Raw genomic sequence first — 17782 nt, 5'->3', positions numbered from 1 at the left:
GAGCCTCTGGGAACGTTTTGTGAGTGGGATGTCTCCCAGTAAAGTCAGTGGGTCTCTCTGAGATCGGCCTTGCGTGTTGTGTTGTGGCTTGTACGCAAAGCTGTGTGTGCAGGTACCCCTGACCTCTGGAGTCTCCTGTGCTGGTGTTCCCAGTGAATTTGGTACTCGTGGAAGTCATCAGGCTGGCAGTGAGGATGAGCTCTGGTTAAATGGAGCAAGTACAGCAAGGCAGCCATGCAGCCCTCTTTGTGCTCCGCTCTCTCCCTGGTCTGTTGTCGTGTTGATGAAGCTTCCAGCATGGAGGCTAATTAGCGTAATTTGTTAGCGGTTTATGAGCATCATCATCTGGTTTACATAGGCTGGAGAGCGCTCATCAAAGCCACACTGTTGGTCAGTGCTGGCTGAGAGGGGCTTGGACAACAGGCAGTAGAAGATGTGGATTCAAGTCTGTTGCTGATCCTTGGAGACATACCTCAGTGTTTGTGACCTCTGGCATCTTTCTGTCTCATCACTCTTGTGCCACCATGCATCATACTTACAACCTTGATGGTAACAGTAACTGGAAATATTCCTCTAAGTGTGATTTTTATGCATGATCCTGGCCAGGCTTGCAGAACTGCATCTGGACTCGGCTATGACAATGTCTGGAGGTGAATTTTTAGCTCTGAACTGTTGAATGTTTTTTGTCAGGTGGTGGATTGATTCTTGCAGACACGTTTATAAATATGCAGCCCATTACAATAACAATGAAAGTGGCAAGTGCCCAAATGGTTAATATTTAAAATAGGTTTCATGGGTGCATTAATAAACAGAAAATAACTGCAGTAGGCTTGCTGTTGTTGGCCATGGTGGGATTGTTGAGATGTAGCTTGGGGGAAAGTCTTCATTGCACCCGTGTTGGTGAGTTTAATGTGGACTTCTTTTACAGTTCTATTCTGAAAGAATATTTTTGAGGTTGGGAAGAAAAGGCACATCTGTCAGAGATTCAGGTAGTGGTGGTATAACTCTGCACATTGTCTGTTTGCCCAGCTCAGATGTCAGAATGAACTGGCCAGTTCCCAGTTTTTCAGAACCTTGACACATCCTCAGCTCCCTGCCTTTATCTCAGTGGCCTGGTGCTGCAGCGAGCAAGTGTTACTGCAGACATGGGGAAGCAGGAGAATGCTTCAGCTGAAAGAGCTTGTTCGTATTAATTAAAAGCAAATGAATATGGACTTAGACAATCCAGAACACCCAACAATAACACCATGGTGCTCTGTTGTAACACTGTGCCCATTTCTTCTCATGTGGATCTGAGTGCACTGATGCAGCTGGCTGGGTAAGTGCCACAGGTGACCTCCTTGTAAGTACCACAGGTGTCCTGCTCAGAGCAGTGCTCAGAGCTAAGGACCACGAGCAGGCTGCCATCAGGGTCTGCTGCTTGTGGAGCTGGCGCTGCTCTGCTCCTGGGAACTTTGTCCTGAGCTTGTCGGGCTGCCCTTCTCTACAGATCCCATCTGTACATGTTGTGTTCACACCAGGCTGTGTGTGGGGCTTGCATATCCCCCACAAAACAAGTAAAATTCTTTCTGAAAAAAATTAATGCGAGTTGGGCCTGAATGTTCACTTGGCTGTTGAAAATTGCAGAAAGGTTTTAAGCCTTGACTTGGGGCACCTGGGGCCCTGCTTGACATTTGGAAAGGCAGCTCCTGGTCCCTGCAGGAGCCCGAGGAACCAGCGTGTGTGACAGCAGCGTGTGGTGCTGCTGTGCCTCTGCTTAGCACAGGGCCAAGTCAAGTGGGCTTGACCCTCGTAGGATCAGTGTGTACAGCTGAGCTGTGCCAGTGTTCCTGCTGCTGTGCCAGGAGCTTCCCTCTGCCATGGAACAGCCGTGGTCTGGAGAATGATCTGAGCTGATACTGGAGCTGGTGTGAGATGTAACGAGAGCTCCTGCGAACACCCATTTTATCATTAATTTCTTTGTAAAGGTGTCTCTGTGCCTTGTGTTCGAAGGGGACTTGTCTTCATTTTCAGGTGATGCTTGGTTACACAGCTGTGCCATGCCCCAAGCTCTGCTGCTGAAGCAGTAGGGGAAACCTGAGCTGGTGACTGAGCCAGACAAACCAAACACTGATGTGTTTGTGTTGTCAGCCCCTCACAACTTGTTCCCACAGTGGTGGTAGATGCAGCAGCACAACAGATTGTTCTTGGTTATTTTCAGCATAATGCTATCTAGACAGCTTGTTTGAAAGAGGAAGTTTAAAGATAACAGAATGAGGGTCAGCCCTGGAAATGGCACTAATAGTAACGTATGTCTCCATCTGTTTGCCATTTACCTTTTATTTATTTGCTTATAATCTCTTTGATCACTTTCAGCTCTCCCTGAGTCTGTGTTTTCAGGGATGTCTGGGGATAGTGTGGGTGGAGGAGTGTTCCAGCAATTCTGGTTGATTTCATTTAAAATTAAGATGAGGTTTGCTAAGTTCAAAAATCCTGGAGAGCTTAGAGTTCTTCTAAATATGTTTCAATCTGCTGTGTTGCTCTCAAACTTTGGAAAAATACTGAAAAGCATAATGCGTGACAAAGCGTAAGAGAAGAAACCAAATGGAAGCTTCTGGGTCACTGTTTTTGGGAGACATGTTGCCCAAAACTAGAAATAAAATCTTCTAGTAAAATGGTGACATTCTTAACTTTATTTTCGATTCTTTGCTTGGTCTCAGCACAGTCACTCTTTGCTTTTGTAGGTTATTTCACAGCCATCTCAGGGGTTGTTCCAATAGCTCACTATTGGTGGACCACCTGAGCTTGTGTAGGGTTCCTGTGGTTACTGCCTGTGGTGGCAGGTAACTGCTTCCTTGGGGAGATCTGTGTCTTCTCTTCAGGGGGAGATTAGGAAAATCCAACAAGTTCCCATTCATCTGGTGTAGGAAAACCTCTGTCTGACAGGCAGGTGATCCTGAATTATTGAACAAATGGCACAGCCTCCATGGAAGAATATTAACTTGGGTGGAGGTATAGAGTGAAGACAGGGAAGGATGGGGCTCCCTGAGGAAGTCTGTGAAGACTGGGGTGTGTGTTTGTGCCTGATGCTGCTGACCCTACACCTGCCTGTTCTGTGTCCCTGCTGTGAACAGACCCAGCCAAGCCTGCTGAAGCATCAATCAGCAGCAAAGCGAAGGGAAGCTGATAGTGTGGTAGGAGACTAGTAATGCTTCCACTGCAGAAGTAGCTCCAGAAGAAAAGGGTTTAGTTGCAGCAGTGGTGGATGTTCAGCTGACATTGCTTTTGCTACAGGTGATCTCGTTCCTATTTCAGTAGATGTTCTCAAATGGGGGTCATGGGTCCGCAAACCAGAATAGTTTTAAACATCAACAAAACAATGATACAAACCTGTTTTTGTGTTGGGGAATGGACTTGTGGATTCTGGGTGAAAGAAGGGGCACACAGCAGCATTCTGCTGTGGAGTGACACAGCTGCTTCCCAGGGTATCTCAGGAGAGAAAGGTGTGCTGCTCTCCCACTGCTGCTCAGGGGGCTGTGGACTGGCACCACTTCCATGAGGAAGATTTCAGGCTGGGTGCTGGGCACTGCTCCAGGTTTTACAGAGGCTGCCAAGGTCTTGTTTCCTGGGCCCTTCTCCTGGGCAGAAATCTGTCAGCAAAACCAGCAGCACCCATGAAGTGATGGCCTCAAGCCTCACCTCAAGTGAGGTGAACACCCGAGGGGGACAGTGTGGCAGCAGTGGCATCACGTTCTCTTCACCAAAATCCTGGGAGTGTGCAGAGGGCTCTGAGGGATCAGTGAATGCAGAGTGTGATGTACCAGCAAGCGCAAAACATTTTCTTATAAAAACATGCTTTTCAGAATAATGAGACTTCTTAAATTGTCGTTTCATCTTTTGCGCTTCCAACACCCTTTGCAGGATGAGCTCACGGCAGTGAACGTAAAGCAAGGCTTCAGCAACCAGCCCACCTTCCCTGGAGATGAGCATGGGTCTGCCAGGAATATTGTCATCAACGCCTCAAAGGTAAGACAGGGCTTTGCAGTCTGGGTGCACTTGCTGAAACTGGAACCAAGCTGGCAGCGGTGGTACCTGGGTCTTGAATGCTTGGCTTTCTAGTCAGAAATCTTGATAGGAAAGTTAATTACACAATGAATATCAGAATGCTGAGCTGTGCTTCTGCTGCCTGCTGCCATCAGTCTTCACAGGAAAACATGGATGCCAGGGACGAAATGTGATAAGCACATTTCAATGCACAAGAGACATTAATTTTTGCTCTTATTCTTTTATTTGCTTGGCTTACAGAGACAATAGTGACTCCTTCCCTGGAAGTCTCTGACAATTACACATCTTTAGCTCTGTCTTGTATCTGTTTCATGAGACTGTTTTCTGCCAGGACAAACTGGTCACTGTGTTCCAGGTCTCTTGGAAATATAGACTTGGATTGTTTAGTGAAACTTAGCTTAGCTCTCCCATGGTTCTTTTTGAGAGTCAAAGAAGTGTGAGATACACAAACGCAATAAAAATCACTAAAATATTAGTTACTGTACTCCAAACTGAAAATAATAGCTGTTTAGAAAGAAACCGTCCCGTATTTCCTCTAGAGATCTGTCCAGATTTATGTACTCTTTTTTTTTTTTTTTTCCCTTTTGGGAAAGCAGGAAGAAAGGGTTTGGAGGGAGAATGTAATCAAGAAACTTGTTTTCAGACAAAGTAATTTTCTGGTATTTGATTCTGAAAAATCTCTAACTTTTTACAGCTTATTGGAAAACATGAAATTATGTATTTAGTGATGCTCTTTTAGTAGAAGAAGAGATGCAAGTAAATGACAGGGTTGCTGGCTTTGAAATTTTTAAGGTTTTCCTGTTACATTCTTCAGAGTCTTTTTTTTTTTTTCCCCCCTCAAATATTTACCTGCTGGCATTTTCTATCTTCTATATTAATTATTTTTGTTTTTACTATCGAATAGAACTATTTGAAAAGTAGAACAGAAATTCACAAGAAAGTGCTTATAGGTCCTTGGATATTTACGTGTACAATTACCAAAACAAGTTCAGTATCTCCCAGAAGCTTCCTGTATATTTTAAAATTACCCAACTATGAATATATTTATTAGAAAATCAAGCATTTTATTCTGACCGACAGGCCTAAACATTCATTCCTATTGTAGTCATTCTGCAAGTGAATAAGCTTACAATGGGAGTAAAACCTCTGGGGTTTTTTTCATGCTGTTTTGTGATTGAGAGTACTGGGAAAGCAAACCTTGCAGAGCTTCTCCTTGTGGAGGTGCTGAGTGGCCGTGGAGGTCTTTGGATAAAAGTTGGACACTTCTGAGCTTCCCTGAGTCTTTGAAGCTTTGCCTGCTGTAGCTGGTGATGGACAGACGGTGGATGTGGTTCCTGTGACAGTGTGGTTTGATCTAAATAGAAGTGAAAAGTGTGCATTTACCCACTTTGTGCTCTGGTAAAGGGCAGAAGGGGAGAAACGTGCTCTGAGAATCCACTGACCCGGGGCCTGGATCCCAGGCACGTGTTGGCTGGAGGTATGTGTTGGCTGGAGGCACGTGTTGGCTGGAGGCACGTGGCTCTGGGCACGCAGGGACTGTCCCAGGGGGCAGCTCAGCCCTGGTGTCACTGAGCCCCGGGCCCTTTGGCTGGTTTTCTGACCTGCAGCCTCTCCAGTGACAATGCAGTTGTGTGGTTTGATCTCCTGAACCTGCCTTTGCTCCCTGCAGGGAGGCAAAGCGTGATCCCATCAGACTGCTGGCCTGCCCTGGAGTGAGCACTGCATCCCTTCAGCTGGAAATCCTCCTGCATTAATGTACAGTAGATACTTAATTACTGGCTTGTCAGGTGTTTTGCTTTCCCACACCCCCAGATCGGCGCTTACTTCAGCAGCATCCTCGCAGAAAAGCTCAAACTGAACACTTTGCAGGACACGGGGAAGAAGAAAGCCCAAGTAAATGCCAAAGACAACTACTGGCTGGTGACTGCTCGATCCCAGAGTGCCATTCACAGCTGGTTCACAGATTTGGCAGGAAGCAAGCCCCTGACTCTCTTAGGAAAAAAGGTATCAGAATACTCCTTCCTCTGTTTCTTGGATATTAGATTGTGCTGAATTGGGCTGTAAGAACAGGGCGCTATTTTGGAATGTGCTGGATGAGGAGTGGTGCTGGAGGAGCTGCTGCTGTGCAGCATTTTCCCTCTCTGCAAGGAGGGGACCTGGGCAAGGGGAACTTCTGATCTAGCTGACATAAACTTCCTTTGAATAACTGTATTTCATCTCAGGCATGTTTATCTTATTGAACCCTTACACAAAGCCTTGCTATAGCTCTGTTCCTCAGAGGTTCTGAGGATCAGCTTGCAGGATGGTTCCTGCACTTTGGATGTCAATGGCTCTCAGAGGTTTGCTTGTGGCCCTGTAGGCATCTCTGAGCAGGGGGAGGATGCTTCTGATGAAGCCTGGGGTACTGTGGGGCAGTGTCTCTTTTTTGTGAATCCCTTAGTCGCCATGTGCCTGGACAGTGGGTGTTGTTGGTGCAGCGGGTTCCTGGGCTGAGGAGGTTTGTTGTTCTGGCTGTGCAGGGTTGAGCAGAGGAGGCCTGGGCTGATCTGCCAGCTGCTGTTGGACTGTGTGCTGTAACTTGCTGCCTGTTTTCCCTCCAGGTTCCTATTCTCAGTAGAAAAGAAGATGTTTTTGCTTACTTAGCAAAATACTCTGTGCCACTGCTGCGAGCAGCATGGCTGATCAAAATGACATGTGCCTACTATGCTGCTATTTCTGAAGCTAAAATCAAGAAACGCCAGGCCACTGACCCAAATATTGGTAAATAAACTTCTTTAATGTCTTCATGCATGATAACAGCTCCTCTTGTTTGTAGCTTTGGTGTTACTGGGTGTCCAGAGAGGAATGTTTGTGGTGGGAACTGAAATACAAATGCTTTTAAATCAGTTTCATTTAGAAATGTGTGTCAGAGTACAAAGAGCCATGGAGCATAACTACAGCTGCGTTGGCTGCTTCTGCTTCCAGCTGTTTGCTCCCAAAATGTCCAGGTGCAGCACCTGTATTTCAGCACCCACACTGGTCACTGTGGGGCTGGCAGGAGTGGCACAGGCTGTGCAAGATAAACGTTGCCTGGGAAGGAACAGAACTGCTAATTTAGAAAGCCTGTAATGAAATGTGAATTTCAAAGCTTATTTATTAGAACACAGCTGGCAATGTATTTATTTTAAGTACCACCCTTAAGGGACACTGTCTGGCACCAAACCAGTGGGCCAGGCAGTGACCACCTTTAAGGTGTTCAGAGGTACTTCAACTATTATCAGAGTTGGAGTTTTACTCTCACAATTTGCACACAATACCTACAACTCCTCTGCTGACACGAATGAACGTTTTCCTTCTTTGTCCTTGAAACGACTGTGTTCGGAACTGACCCTGTCAGTGCTGTTTAGCTGCATCTCTGCACTGCTGGGAGGAATGTCTGCTTCTTCCTGCTGACTCCTTCTGATGGGAGGGGGTAAGGACCAGGTGGGGAAAGCGAAGGCTGTCCACTCTGTTGTGATAAATCAATCTATACCTATTTAGCTCTGGCTGGGAACAGCAGCTCTTTAGAGGGAATTTGTTTCCCGGGAAGGTTCCAGGCGGCTGTGTGTGTATGTGTGTCTGGGGTTGGCAGGTGCTCCTGCCCTGTGTGTGTGTGTGTGTGTCTGGGGTTGGCAGGTGCTCCTGCCCTGGCACCTCCTCACAGCCAGTGGGGCCAGGAGGTGTCTGTGGGCTCAGGGGCTTTCCCAGCCTGTGTCCATCCTCTGTCCAAATTCCCTGTTCTGCAAAGGTTGTTGAGAACTTTGTGGGAAGTAGTTTGCTGTGTGTTACTGAGCAGCCTTTGCCAGTTCCCAGAGTATTTTATATCTGTGCCTCTGGTACCAGAAAGGTGGTTGCATTGTTTCCAACTCAGTGGCACAGAGACACTGGTAATTGCTTTTTGTATTTCAAATGAAATACATTTGAAGTAGTGGATTTGAATTTTTTTTCCTAGAAGCAAGTGAATGTTTAATGGAAATGTAGTTAAACTGCTCTGTGAAAACACTGAACCCCACTAGCTTTATCCAGAAATTCCAGTGGATTTGGGTAGAAAAGCTTCCAATGTATAGTCTGTATATGTTGACAGAGCTGCCAATTACAAATGTAAAAGGAAAGAAGGAGGAATGCACTAGCCAGAGTCTGAGGTGAGCAGTGAACAGTGAAAACAGTTGTGTTTGAGAGTGGTGGTTCCTGTAACTGGCAGTCACCAGCCTCAGTTGTCAAAGCAACTGTGTTATGGAGGCAGAAAAGAGGCTGCTCTTGTGTAACCTTCTGCTCCTGATACACACAGCTCTGCCAGGGGTTCGTCTCGGAGACGTTCACAGATACCTGGGTTGTTCCAGTTGCTGCTGAGAGAATTCCTTTGTCACGAGTCCTCTTTTCCTTTCTCACTGTGCTGTGCAGACCTGCTCTGTCCTGCTGCAGAAACTGCTTCTGAGTTGCTGCAGCCCCATCAGAGTGAAAACCTGGAAGAGTTGGCAGTTTGAGTGGTTATAGAAGGAATAGCTTTATATTCCACTGCTTGTGCAAAATCCCATTGAGTTTTATGTTGGCTCTGTTTGGAGGGGGAAGAGGGAGGGCAGTAAAGCCCTTCCCCAGTGGAAGGAAGTAGTGCAGTACATTTGTTTTATCTATTTCCAGGCTGTTTTGTGGCTGAATGCTGAAACCTGATGAGACTGACAGGTGGTTCCCCAAAGGCCCCCCTGTGTCAGTGCAGGCTGCTTGCACACCTGAGAGCACCTGTGCTCTGAGGGCAGGGGCACAGGGAGACAGCCTTGAATTCACCACAGGTGCAGCACTATGCACCTCGGGGGGAACGTTTGTGATGACAAAGACAGTGCAACTTTGCTTTGAGTCTCACTGTGAAAGGAACCTTCTATCACTTGGAGTGTTCTAATTGCAAACTTATTTTGTAGAATGGACTCAAATTGTAACCAAATACCTCCGAGAGCAGCTGGCAAAGGTTGCTGAGTTCTATCATGGGACTTTGAGCCAAGGCAACGGCTCTGTTGTGATGCCTCCAGAGATGGAACAAGCCCTGAAGCACTGGGAATACAATGAAAAATTGTCATTTTATATGTTTCAGGTAATACTTTTAGGAGTGCATGGATTTTTTTTTTTTTTTAAGGTTACTATTCTTGGAAAGTTCAATTTTAGGACTCAGTGGTAGCTTTTGTCATGAGTCTTGCATAAATTGTAAATGCTAATTCCTTTAGAGATTTGCTGGCTGAAAAAGCTCTGATTTTTCTCAGTGTGCCTGATTGCAATTGCAGTAGTACACTCAGTTATTCCCTCTTCTGTATTATCCCATCTTTTTAAGGGTGTTTTTAGTGGTTGTGGATCAGGCTGAGGCCGCTGTGGCACGAGGCCTTGGGTGTTGGAGTGGTGTCTGTCTGTGGGTTCCACGCAGTTCCAGCCCAGCAGAACTCTCTGGTTGTTTCTGCCCCAGCACAGAAGATGCAGGAGGGTTGCTGGGAGGGGGTTACCTGTCGGGGTTACCTGTCGGGGTTACCTGTCAGCTGCCTGCTGAGCTGGAGCTGTGCAGAGCAGGGGGCTGTACCCAGGTGCTGCCCTGCCTGTGGCACTGCCATGGGGGTGGTTGGCTCCAGGGCTGTAGCAGGTTGAGGGAATTGGTGTGTTACCCCTGTGCTGACAGGGGTAACGAGGGCTAAACCACAGTGAAATAAACTGTGGGATTACACCCCTGTGTGTTGAGTGCTCCCAGCTAATATGTGATGTGTTATTGGCAATCCTTTAAGGAAGGAATGCTCGAGAGACACGAGTATTTGACGTGGATACTGGATGTTTTAGAAAAAATCAGGCCCACGGATGATGATCTTCTGAAGCTGTTGTTGCCGCTGATGTTGCAGGTACATGCACGTTTTAAAGCCAAAATCAATGTCAGCGTGATTCATACCTGTTAAATGGTTTTAATATTTGTGGTGGTAAAATCTACTTAAACATTTTTACTTAGGACATTAGACAAAATATATTGAATGGTGCATGTTTGGAGTTTATAAACACCTTTAAGATGTTCGTGCTTTATAATCCCTGACTCGATTTGGCAGAAGGGTTCTCTTACTGTGACTGGTCCTGGAGGGCAGATGGAATTTTTAAGAGACAGAAGTACAAATTTGCATATGAGCTGCTCTTTTCTTTTACAACTTTTGGTGTCCTAAATATTGGAGGTGTTTCTTTCCAGTTTGTGCATGTCCACTGTTAGATTGTTAAGGGAAATGGATATATGGAGTGTAATAAACTGTGCATTTTTTTAAATTTCAGTATTCAGAAGAGTTTGTTCAGTCAGCTTACCTGTCCCGTCGCCTGGCTTATTTCTGTGCCAGACGCCTGTCCTTGTTGCTCAGTGATGGGCCCAGCCCTGTAGCTGCCCACTCCCCTCATCTGATCCTTGGACCAAGTACCCCTGCCCTGGCCGTGCCCAGCCCGAGCACCCCTGGCCCTGGGGTGGGGCTGGCACAGCTGCCCTGCTCCGACCTCCTGGCCTGCCCCCAGCACCGTGCCCTGGTGTACGGGCTCAGCTGCGTGCTGCAGGTAGGACAGTGCTCTGCTGCTCTCTGCTTTCAGGGGTGTAACCATTTTGCTTGTTGGAAAACACTGGGGTTTGAGTGGGACAAGGTGTGCTTGCTGTGGTTTGAAATGTGCCTGTGCCCACTGAGGGGTGTGGGGGCAGTGGGATGGGGGGGTGTCTCTGCTGAGGTGCGATGGAGGAACCCCCTGGAGAAGCTCGTGGAGCCAAATGTGTGTCTGCACCTCTGCTGAGGGAAGGAGCTGCTCCCCTGCCAGGGATGGCCAGGCCTTCCCTCTGGGATGGAGGGTTTCTGCTCTGTGCATCTCATCCTACTCTTGTCACCTGTGAACCCGCGTGGTCCTGCCACCCCCTGTGCCTGCTGAGCATGGCTGGGCAGAGGCAGCACTGACTCCTGTGAGCTCTGACCTACGAGGAGGTCAGAGCTGCTTTCAGCCCGTCCCTTGGTGCCACTGCAGGCCACCGTGGCTGCAATGCCAAAGTAGTCTGTCTGGTAGTTCCAGGGTTTCTGTGTCAGCATTTCCACGCACTGGAATCTGGACATTTCAGTGACTCCTTCATGCTTTAAAGTCTTGACTAAGAGTTGATTTTAATTAATCTCTTAAATTTTAATTTTTCATATCTAGCTTTTTTCTGTAAGCTGAACACCAAATGACTTATTTTTTTGTAAAGTCCCTTCATATTCCACAGACAGGATCTGGCTGAAACTAACCTTTGGTGATGTTCTTTGATGGTGTTATGAAAGCAATACAAATGGGAATTGAACATGTGTATAATTAAGTAATTTTTTTAATAACAAAGGAGGAAAATAAAACAGTAGTTGAATTTCCTCAAATGTAGTTGTGCATAAGCCTGTCGTCTTGTTTCTTTCACTGTAGCAGTTGGACCAAAAAGGATTCTGGACTCTTATTGTTGTTTTTGTCTATTACATGTGTTTAGAAAAAGGAATTACTTCTGTTTTGTACTATTGCTTGCAGACTGTAACTCTTTGTTGCCCAAGTGCCTTGGTGTGGAATTATTCCACAAATGAAAATAAGAACGTTAATCCAGGCTCACCTCTGGATTTACTTCAAGTTGCTCCATCCAGTTTACCTATGCCAGGTGGAAATTCGGCATTTAATCAGCAGGTAAACTCTTTTTCTTGCCAGATTATTAAGGTCTGGTTTATATCCCAGTAATGATTTGTAGTCATTAGGACTGCAGCCAAGTTTGGATATTTCCATAGGCCTATTGTCAAGGCAAGTGCTGTGCTGATGTTTGATCTTCATTCTGGGACTGATTTTGGGAAAGTATCAGGACTTTTATTTATGTTCCAATGTTTTCTGTTATTAAACTGAAATTATTTTAAGATGTAATATGAAAAATAAGAGGAAGCTTGATGTATGTTTTGGGAGATGTGACTTTTCAGACATGTTGAAAGTTAAGTTTTGCTGGGTGGAATGGAAGGAAGAGATGTTTTATTGTACAAGGTGATTCTTAGCAGACAAGACAATTTGAACAGAACCTTCTTCAGTTTGTTGTTCCCAAATGTAGGGGGTGTTGTGGAACACTGTAGGGTCCCTTGCCCCTGCTGAGAAGGCTGTCACAGGCATGACACGAACATTGACCCTTCCTCCCAGCAGCTAATGAGGAGCTCTACTCATTGCAGGTTCGGGCAAAGGTTTATGAAGTGGAACAGCAGATAAAGCAGAGAGGCCGTGCTGTGGAGGTGAGGTGGTCGTTTGACAAGTGCCAAGAGTCAACTGCAGGTGAGAGAACTCCAAACAAACGCTGGGAGCTTTGGGGTTTACAGCTGTTCTTCCTTGGGTCTAATCCTGTTGCACTGTGATTAATCCCAGCAATAGGTTGGCAGGTGAATGTAATGCAGTGTCTTCTAATGTGAACCTTTTTGTTTTCCCCTCCTCTCTGACTCCTGTCTCCAGGGGTGATCATCAGCCGGGTCCTGCACACCTTGGAAGTGTTGGATCGGCATTGTTTTGACAGGTCAGATTCCAGCAATTCCATGGAGACACTTTATCATAAGATCTTCTGGGCAAATCAGAGTAAGGATAACCAAGAGGTAATGGCTGCAATCTTCTCTCAATTTGTAATCTATAAACCATTTTTATTTATGTGAATTGTGTGTGTGTATTTGATAGATATTTTGTTGGTATATTTTTTTCTTTACAGCTGACAGTTGGTTTATTAGGAGACAACAGCTCTTTGCTGTTGTAACTGTATTCTTCAGTGTACTGCAAACCTCATTCAGGAGAAATGATCTAGACAGGTTTGTTTTTTTGGGTGATGCCAAGTAAAATTCCAGATTGCTTGATGACAACTTTTGCATATATTGTAGCAAGTGTTAACTTACTAGGTTATTAATATAGAAAAATATTCTAAAACTACATATTCTTGGGATTTTTGATATTTTTGCCTGTGCTCCTAAAACCATTTCCAGTGACCATGAAATTTAATCAGAAATCTTTAGCATTTTTAAATCCTTTTTGTGTGTGCACAGTGCAGATGATAATATTACTGGGTCTGTGTATAATGCCAAACTCCTGAATTTCCTTGGGAAATGTTTTGGAAAAAGAAGAAATATCCAACTTCAATAATACACTGTTGGAGTAAAATTTGAAAGTGGGAAATACAAGTGGATCTGTCATAGCTGCTTATGTTAATACTTTAAAAATTTGAGTGCAGAGTGGCTTGTTTTGTGGCTCCCCCTGTGTTTTGTTGGTGGCTGTGAGCTCAGCCATTGATGGTCAGGGTTCAGGACCCTCTTTGCACAGACATTCTGTGTCATAACTGCCAATCAGCATTTTAATGGCTTTGCATTAAACAAACAGAATGTAGTTTTGGGGGAATGACAGCGCTGGAAGCATCTCCAGAGAGACAGACCTGGCAACAAACTGGAGCTCAGAGCAGGTAGGAAGGAGTAGAACAGTTGCCAGAGTTTTCTTTGTGTTTCCAATACCCTTTTCTGGTATTGAGAGAGAAATGGAGGAAGGAGAACTGTAACAGCAGGCAGGACAAGTCCCTAAAAGTTCTTAACCCTTGAATGCCCAGGTGCCATCAGGAGTTCAGCACACAGGTGTGCTGTGTTTTTGAACAGGTAGGGTGTGATATTCTCTGTCCTTTGGGTGCTGGCTTTTTGTATTCATTTGCTTTTGGAGTTGAATGATGTGGTTCTGTGCTGTTGCAGGTGTATTTGTATCTTTTTTTTTTTCATTCTTCCTGTTTATTCCAGAAGTTTTTCTGACTTCCAGCTACAATTGTAGTAATAGACTCTTTTCAAAAGGCAGTGTTGATAGGGAGACTTCTGAAAATTATTATTCTGTTCTCACTGCAGGTTGTCTGCCATTATTGCCTTTGTTTTATGGTACTTTATGATTTGAAGTTGGGTTGACTTGAAAACATGCTGCTTTGGTTGCTTGAGAGCTCTTCAAGCCGTGCTCCCCAGTTTGGAGTACCAGACGTTTTTATGAAGGTCTGTCTGGGTCATTTGCAGGGCATCCTCTGACTGCATCTTTCTCACACTTTGCCCTGAGGGGAAGAATGCCGGGTGGGAATAAAGCACTGTCGTAGGTGAGGTCAGTGTTTGCACAGCAGGCACAAGAGATATAAGAGAGGGCAGAAGCAAAAAAGCTGCTGACTTCTTTCTGAGAGAAGACTTAGCTTTGAAAGTTTCAGCCTTACCTTACTGCGTTTGGAGCTGATAAGAAATTAGCCGTGCCCGTCCCGGCTCGGGGGCCGTGCCCGTCCCGATCAGGGGCCGTGCCGAGGCTGCCGAGCCGCTCCGTGGCCGCTGGATGTCGACGCCCGCCCGCACCCACCGCGCTCCGGTCTCGGCACTGCGGGGATGTCACCACGTGCAACGCTGTTTGTCTTTTTTTGCCTCTTTTTCCTTCCCAGTTAATAAACTTCTGCTTTTCCTTGGCAGAAGAGGCCATAAGTCACGGAGCTGTGTACACTGTGTTTAGCTGGCACATCATGTAAGCCTAGAAGAATTTTGATTTTGTAAATAGCATGTCCATCACTAGGACGTCTGCCTACTGACATAATTGTTTAAAGCACAGTGTTCTTTGAAGGACAGCTATCTGCTGCTCATGCTTTGCTGTGAACCCAGCCGGAACTTGTTGGGAACCTGTTTCCTGTCCATTTCTTCTGTTGGATTGCAAAACCTTGTCCTGAAGGCTGCAAATGATGCCAGAGGCAACTGGCATCAGTGTATGAGGCTGGCACTCCAAGGCACTGGCACTTGCTGGAAGGGAGAGAAGGTGGCTTCTGCTACAAAATACTTGGGTTCTGACAGAGACTGAAAAAAGACACGTGTTCTCTGGATGCTGTTTGCATACACAGTACTGACTCCTTCAAAATTGTTTTAATATAGAACTCGTGGCTTCCAAGCCTCAGAGCAAAAGTAGGACTTGGGGGAAGGGGCTGAAATGAGGGAGGGTAGGTGGGTAGACAGGGTAGCTGCAAGGCCAGTTGTCCTGGGCCCTGCAGGGGCAGGAGCTGCTTTTCATCCCGTGGCAAGATGCAGAGGAATGGTGCTGAAGGCTGGAATCTGGTAACATTAGTGAGAGAACATGAGAGAGCAGGACAGAAAAAAAGGTGGAGTGAGGGGCTGAGCTGTGGCCGTATGTTGGGTTTTGGTAGGACTGTAGGGCAGGTGGATGGCAGGCATGGAACAGAGCTCAGGTTTTGGGCATCATGTGGCATGTGACAGAGGTGACACAGTGAAAGCTGTGTGAGAAAGCAGAGTGCTAAGCCCATGCTTTGAGCAGACCTGAAACAAACCCTCCATCCTTGACTTAGAGAGAGACCATGGAAGTGGGAGGAGAATCCAATGCTTTTCCAGTAACTCAAAGAGACTCAGCATGGAGGAGCACTGACTGCATTATTAAATGCTGCATTACTCAGCAGTCTGTAAACAGGAGATAGGAATTGTGCTGCTGTTTCTCACCGACTGTCCCTGTGTCTCAGGAATGATGGTTCCTGTGTAGTCCCATAGGAATATCTTCATCTGAGCCCTAATCATGGATCACACGTGGTTTAGTGGTGGACCTGGCAGTGCTGGGTTAATGGTTTAACTTGAGGATCTTAAAGGTCTTTCCCAACCAGAATGACTCTGTGTTTCTCTCCCAGCCTGGCTCTTGTGTGGCAGGTTTCTGTACAGGCACGGGGCTCCCATCACATTGTGTGCAACCCAAAACCCAGCACTTAGTGCAGCTGACAGATGCTCAGCTCTCTGTCCATGAAGTTCCAAGTCATAATAGCAGTTTTTGTATTGTTCTGGTGGGAAGGTCTGATGGCCCATAAAGATGTCACATCACAATGATTATGGGAAGAGTGGTGCTGCCTGGTGAGCATGGCCATGTGCAGTGAGCAATGAAAGGACCTCTCATCTCTGCTTCTCTTTGCTGACTTGTTTAGAATCTACGATGTGACATAAAACAGTAAATTCACTTTCATTTGAGATGGGATTGCAGAGAAAACTACTGACCTTTTTTCTGACCACAGGTATTTTCCATCTGACATTTCCTTGACTCAGCTCATCTCTTGTGCACAGCTGCAGAATGATTATCACTGTGGTGGTTATTGTCGAGGTGTAAATGCAGTAAACAGTCTGTATTGCTACTATACAGCTTTAAATTGGAGTAAAATTGTATTACACTTATCCAGACTTGGAGCACCCGGGACTCCTCTGCAGCCCCTCTGAGGGATGAGTCCCCTGAGGGCAGGAGTTGATTTGGGCAGAAACAAAATCTTTGGAAGGGTGAGCTGGAGGATGCAATAGTGACCTTGTGATGTCTGTGACAACTCGTCTGTGAGTCACTTACCTTCCTGGGGTTTAAACCCACTCAACTTTCACCTAACATTTGAACTACCTGAATTTTATTATCTGTCATTGTCTGTCACAGATACCACTAAGGAAGGGAACTGAGAAAGGACTGGTTTTTTTCACCTCCTTATTTGTTTTAGTTTGGAATGGTTGGTGAGACTTTTTAATTTGTCAGTCTCCTGTGTAGCAAAATACAATTTGTTTAAGTATAACTTGCAATACACCTCAGCAGTTGGGGGCATACTTGGTAAATGCAACTTGGTACCAGGATTTCCTAGCCAGTGTGCAGCAGTGAATGGAGGGAAGGAGTGAGTGCTTGATTTTTAAGGCCTAATGTTGAATTTCTTGAAATCACTATGTAGAATCCTGAAACTCTATGGATATTTTTGCACTTGGGTTGCTTTTAAAGTTTAGGGCTCTATAGTTGTATTTAGGTCTTGCTTCTCATGTTGTCTTTGAAGTTCAGCTGAATTCTTATGATGCCAAGAGATGCTTTTCATTTTAGAATGAAAAACTCCTGTTTTGAACGCGGTTCTCACGAACGGAGCTTGTGACAAATGCAGAGAGTTGATATTTGTCTTTCTGAGATCACTCTGCTGGAAATGAAACAAACAAAATCCCCCACCCCGCTGTGGGAAAGAAGCTCTGGCAGGCCCTGGAGTCCCAGAGCTTGGATTTAACATTTGTGACTATGTGAGGGACCCAAATCTGAATGTGTTGGGCTGCACGACAGGAAAGAGAGACAAGATGAGCAAAATAATATCTGCAGAATCAGAGTTTGTTTTCCCAAGCACTGAGAAAATAGAGCACATTCTGAGTGGTCTTGTAATAGTTTTAATAACGAAATTAGCATTGGTTCAGTTGCTCGAATTGCTTAGTTACCTGTGTGGGTATTTTCATCCTTTATTATTTCAGTAGAGCCAACAACAGATTCTTGCTCATCTTAGTGTCTAAGGGAGTTAAAGTACAAAATCTCTCTGGAAGGGAAAAACTTATTCTGTGACCGAAATAACTGCTGGGGTCCTTAAGAGGAACACAGCTTGCCTTTTGTGTTTATATGGGACCATTTCAAAGCAGGGGTTAATGTTTTGTTGAACATGGTCTCATCCTTTAAAGAAATGTGGAAGTTGTGCTCCAGTACCAGGGTCTCTCTTTGGGCTGGTGTCAGGGCTGCTCTGTACATGCCTCTGTACTTGCTCTGTACTTACCCACCTGCCTGTGATGCCCTGGGCCCTCCTGGGCTGCAGTCAGGGGTGGTTCATATCCCCTCTTTCACTCTGCACTGCTTGGGACAGTGCATTTAGTTGATTTTAAACCCCCAAACACTGGAGAACAGTTTATCCATAGAG

At 45.7% G+C, this 17782-nt stretch overlaps 1 protein-coding gene across 1 annotated transcript in view; it reads left to right on the top strand.

Moving 5' to 3' along the window:
* Nucleotides 1–17782, top strand: part of MED12L (mediator complex subunit 12 like) — a 101879-nt gene that overhangs the window by 837 nt on the left and 83260 nt on the right. Inside the window, exons 2-10 of the mRNA XM_017835405.1 lie at nucleotides 3901–4005; nucleotides 5857–6048; nucleotides 6645–6804; nucleotides 8976–9145; nucleotides 9819–9929; nucleotides 10342–10611; nucleotides 11584–11733; nucleotides 12255–12354; nucleotides 12529–12665. Coding sequence (XP_017690894.1) covers nucleotides 3901–4005; nucleotides 5857–6048; nucleotides 6645–6804; nucleotides 8976–9145; nucleotides 9819–9929; nucleotides 10342–10611; nucleotides 11584–11733; nucleotides 12255–12354; nucleotides 12529–12665 — 1395 coding nt within the window. The remainder of the gene's footprint in view (nucleotides 1–3900; nucleotides 4006–5856; nucleotides 6049–6644; nucleotides 6805–8975; nucleotides 9146–9818; nucleotides 9930–10341; nucleotides 10612–11583; nucleotides 11734–12254; nucleotides 12355–12528; nucleotides 12666–17782) is intronic.

The sequence above is a fragment of the Lepidothrix coronata genome, unplaced genomic scaffold (assembly GCF_001604755.1).
Source record: "Lepidothrix coronata isolate B3197 unplaced genomic scaffold, Lepidothrix_coronata-1.0 Scaffold256, whole genome shotgun sequence".
Taxonomy (NCBI): domain Eukaryota; kingdom Metazoa; phylum Chordata; class Aves; order Passeriformes; family Pipridae; genus Lepidothrix; species Lepidothrix coronata.
The sequence above is the reverse complement of the archived record's forward strand: the minus strand, read 5'-3'. Positions and strand labels throughout refer to the sequence as shown.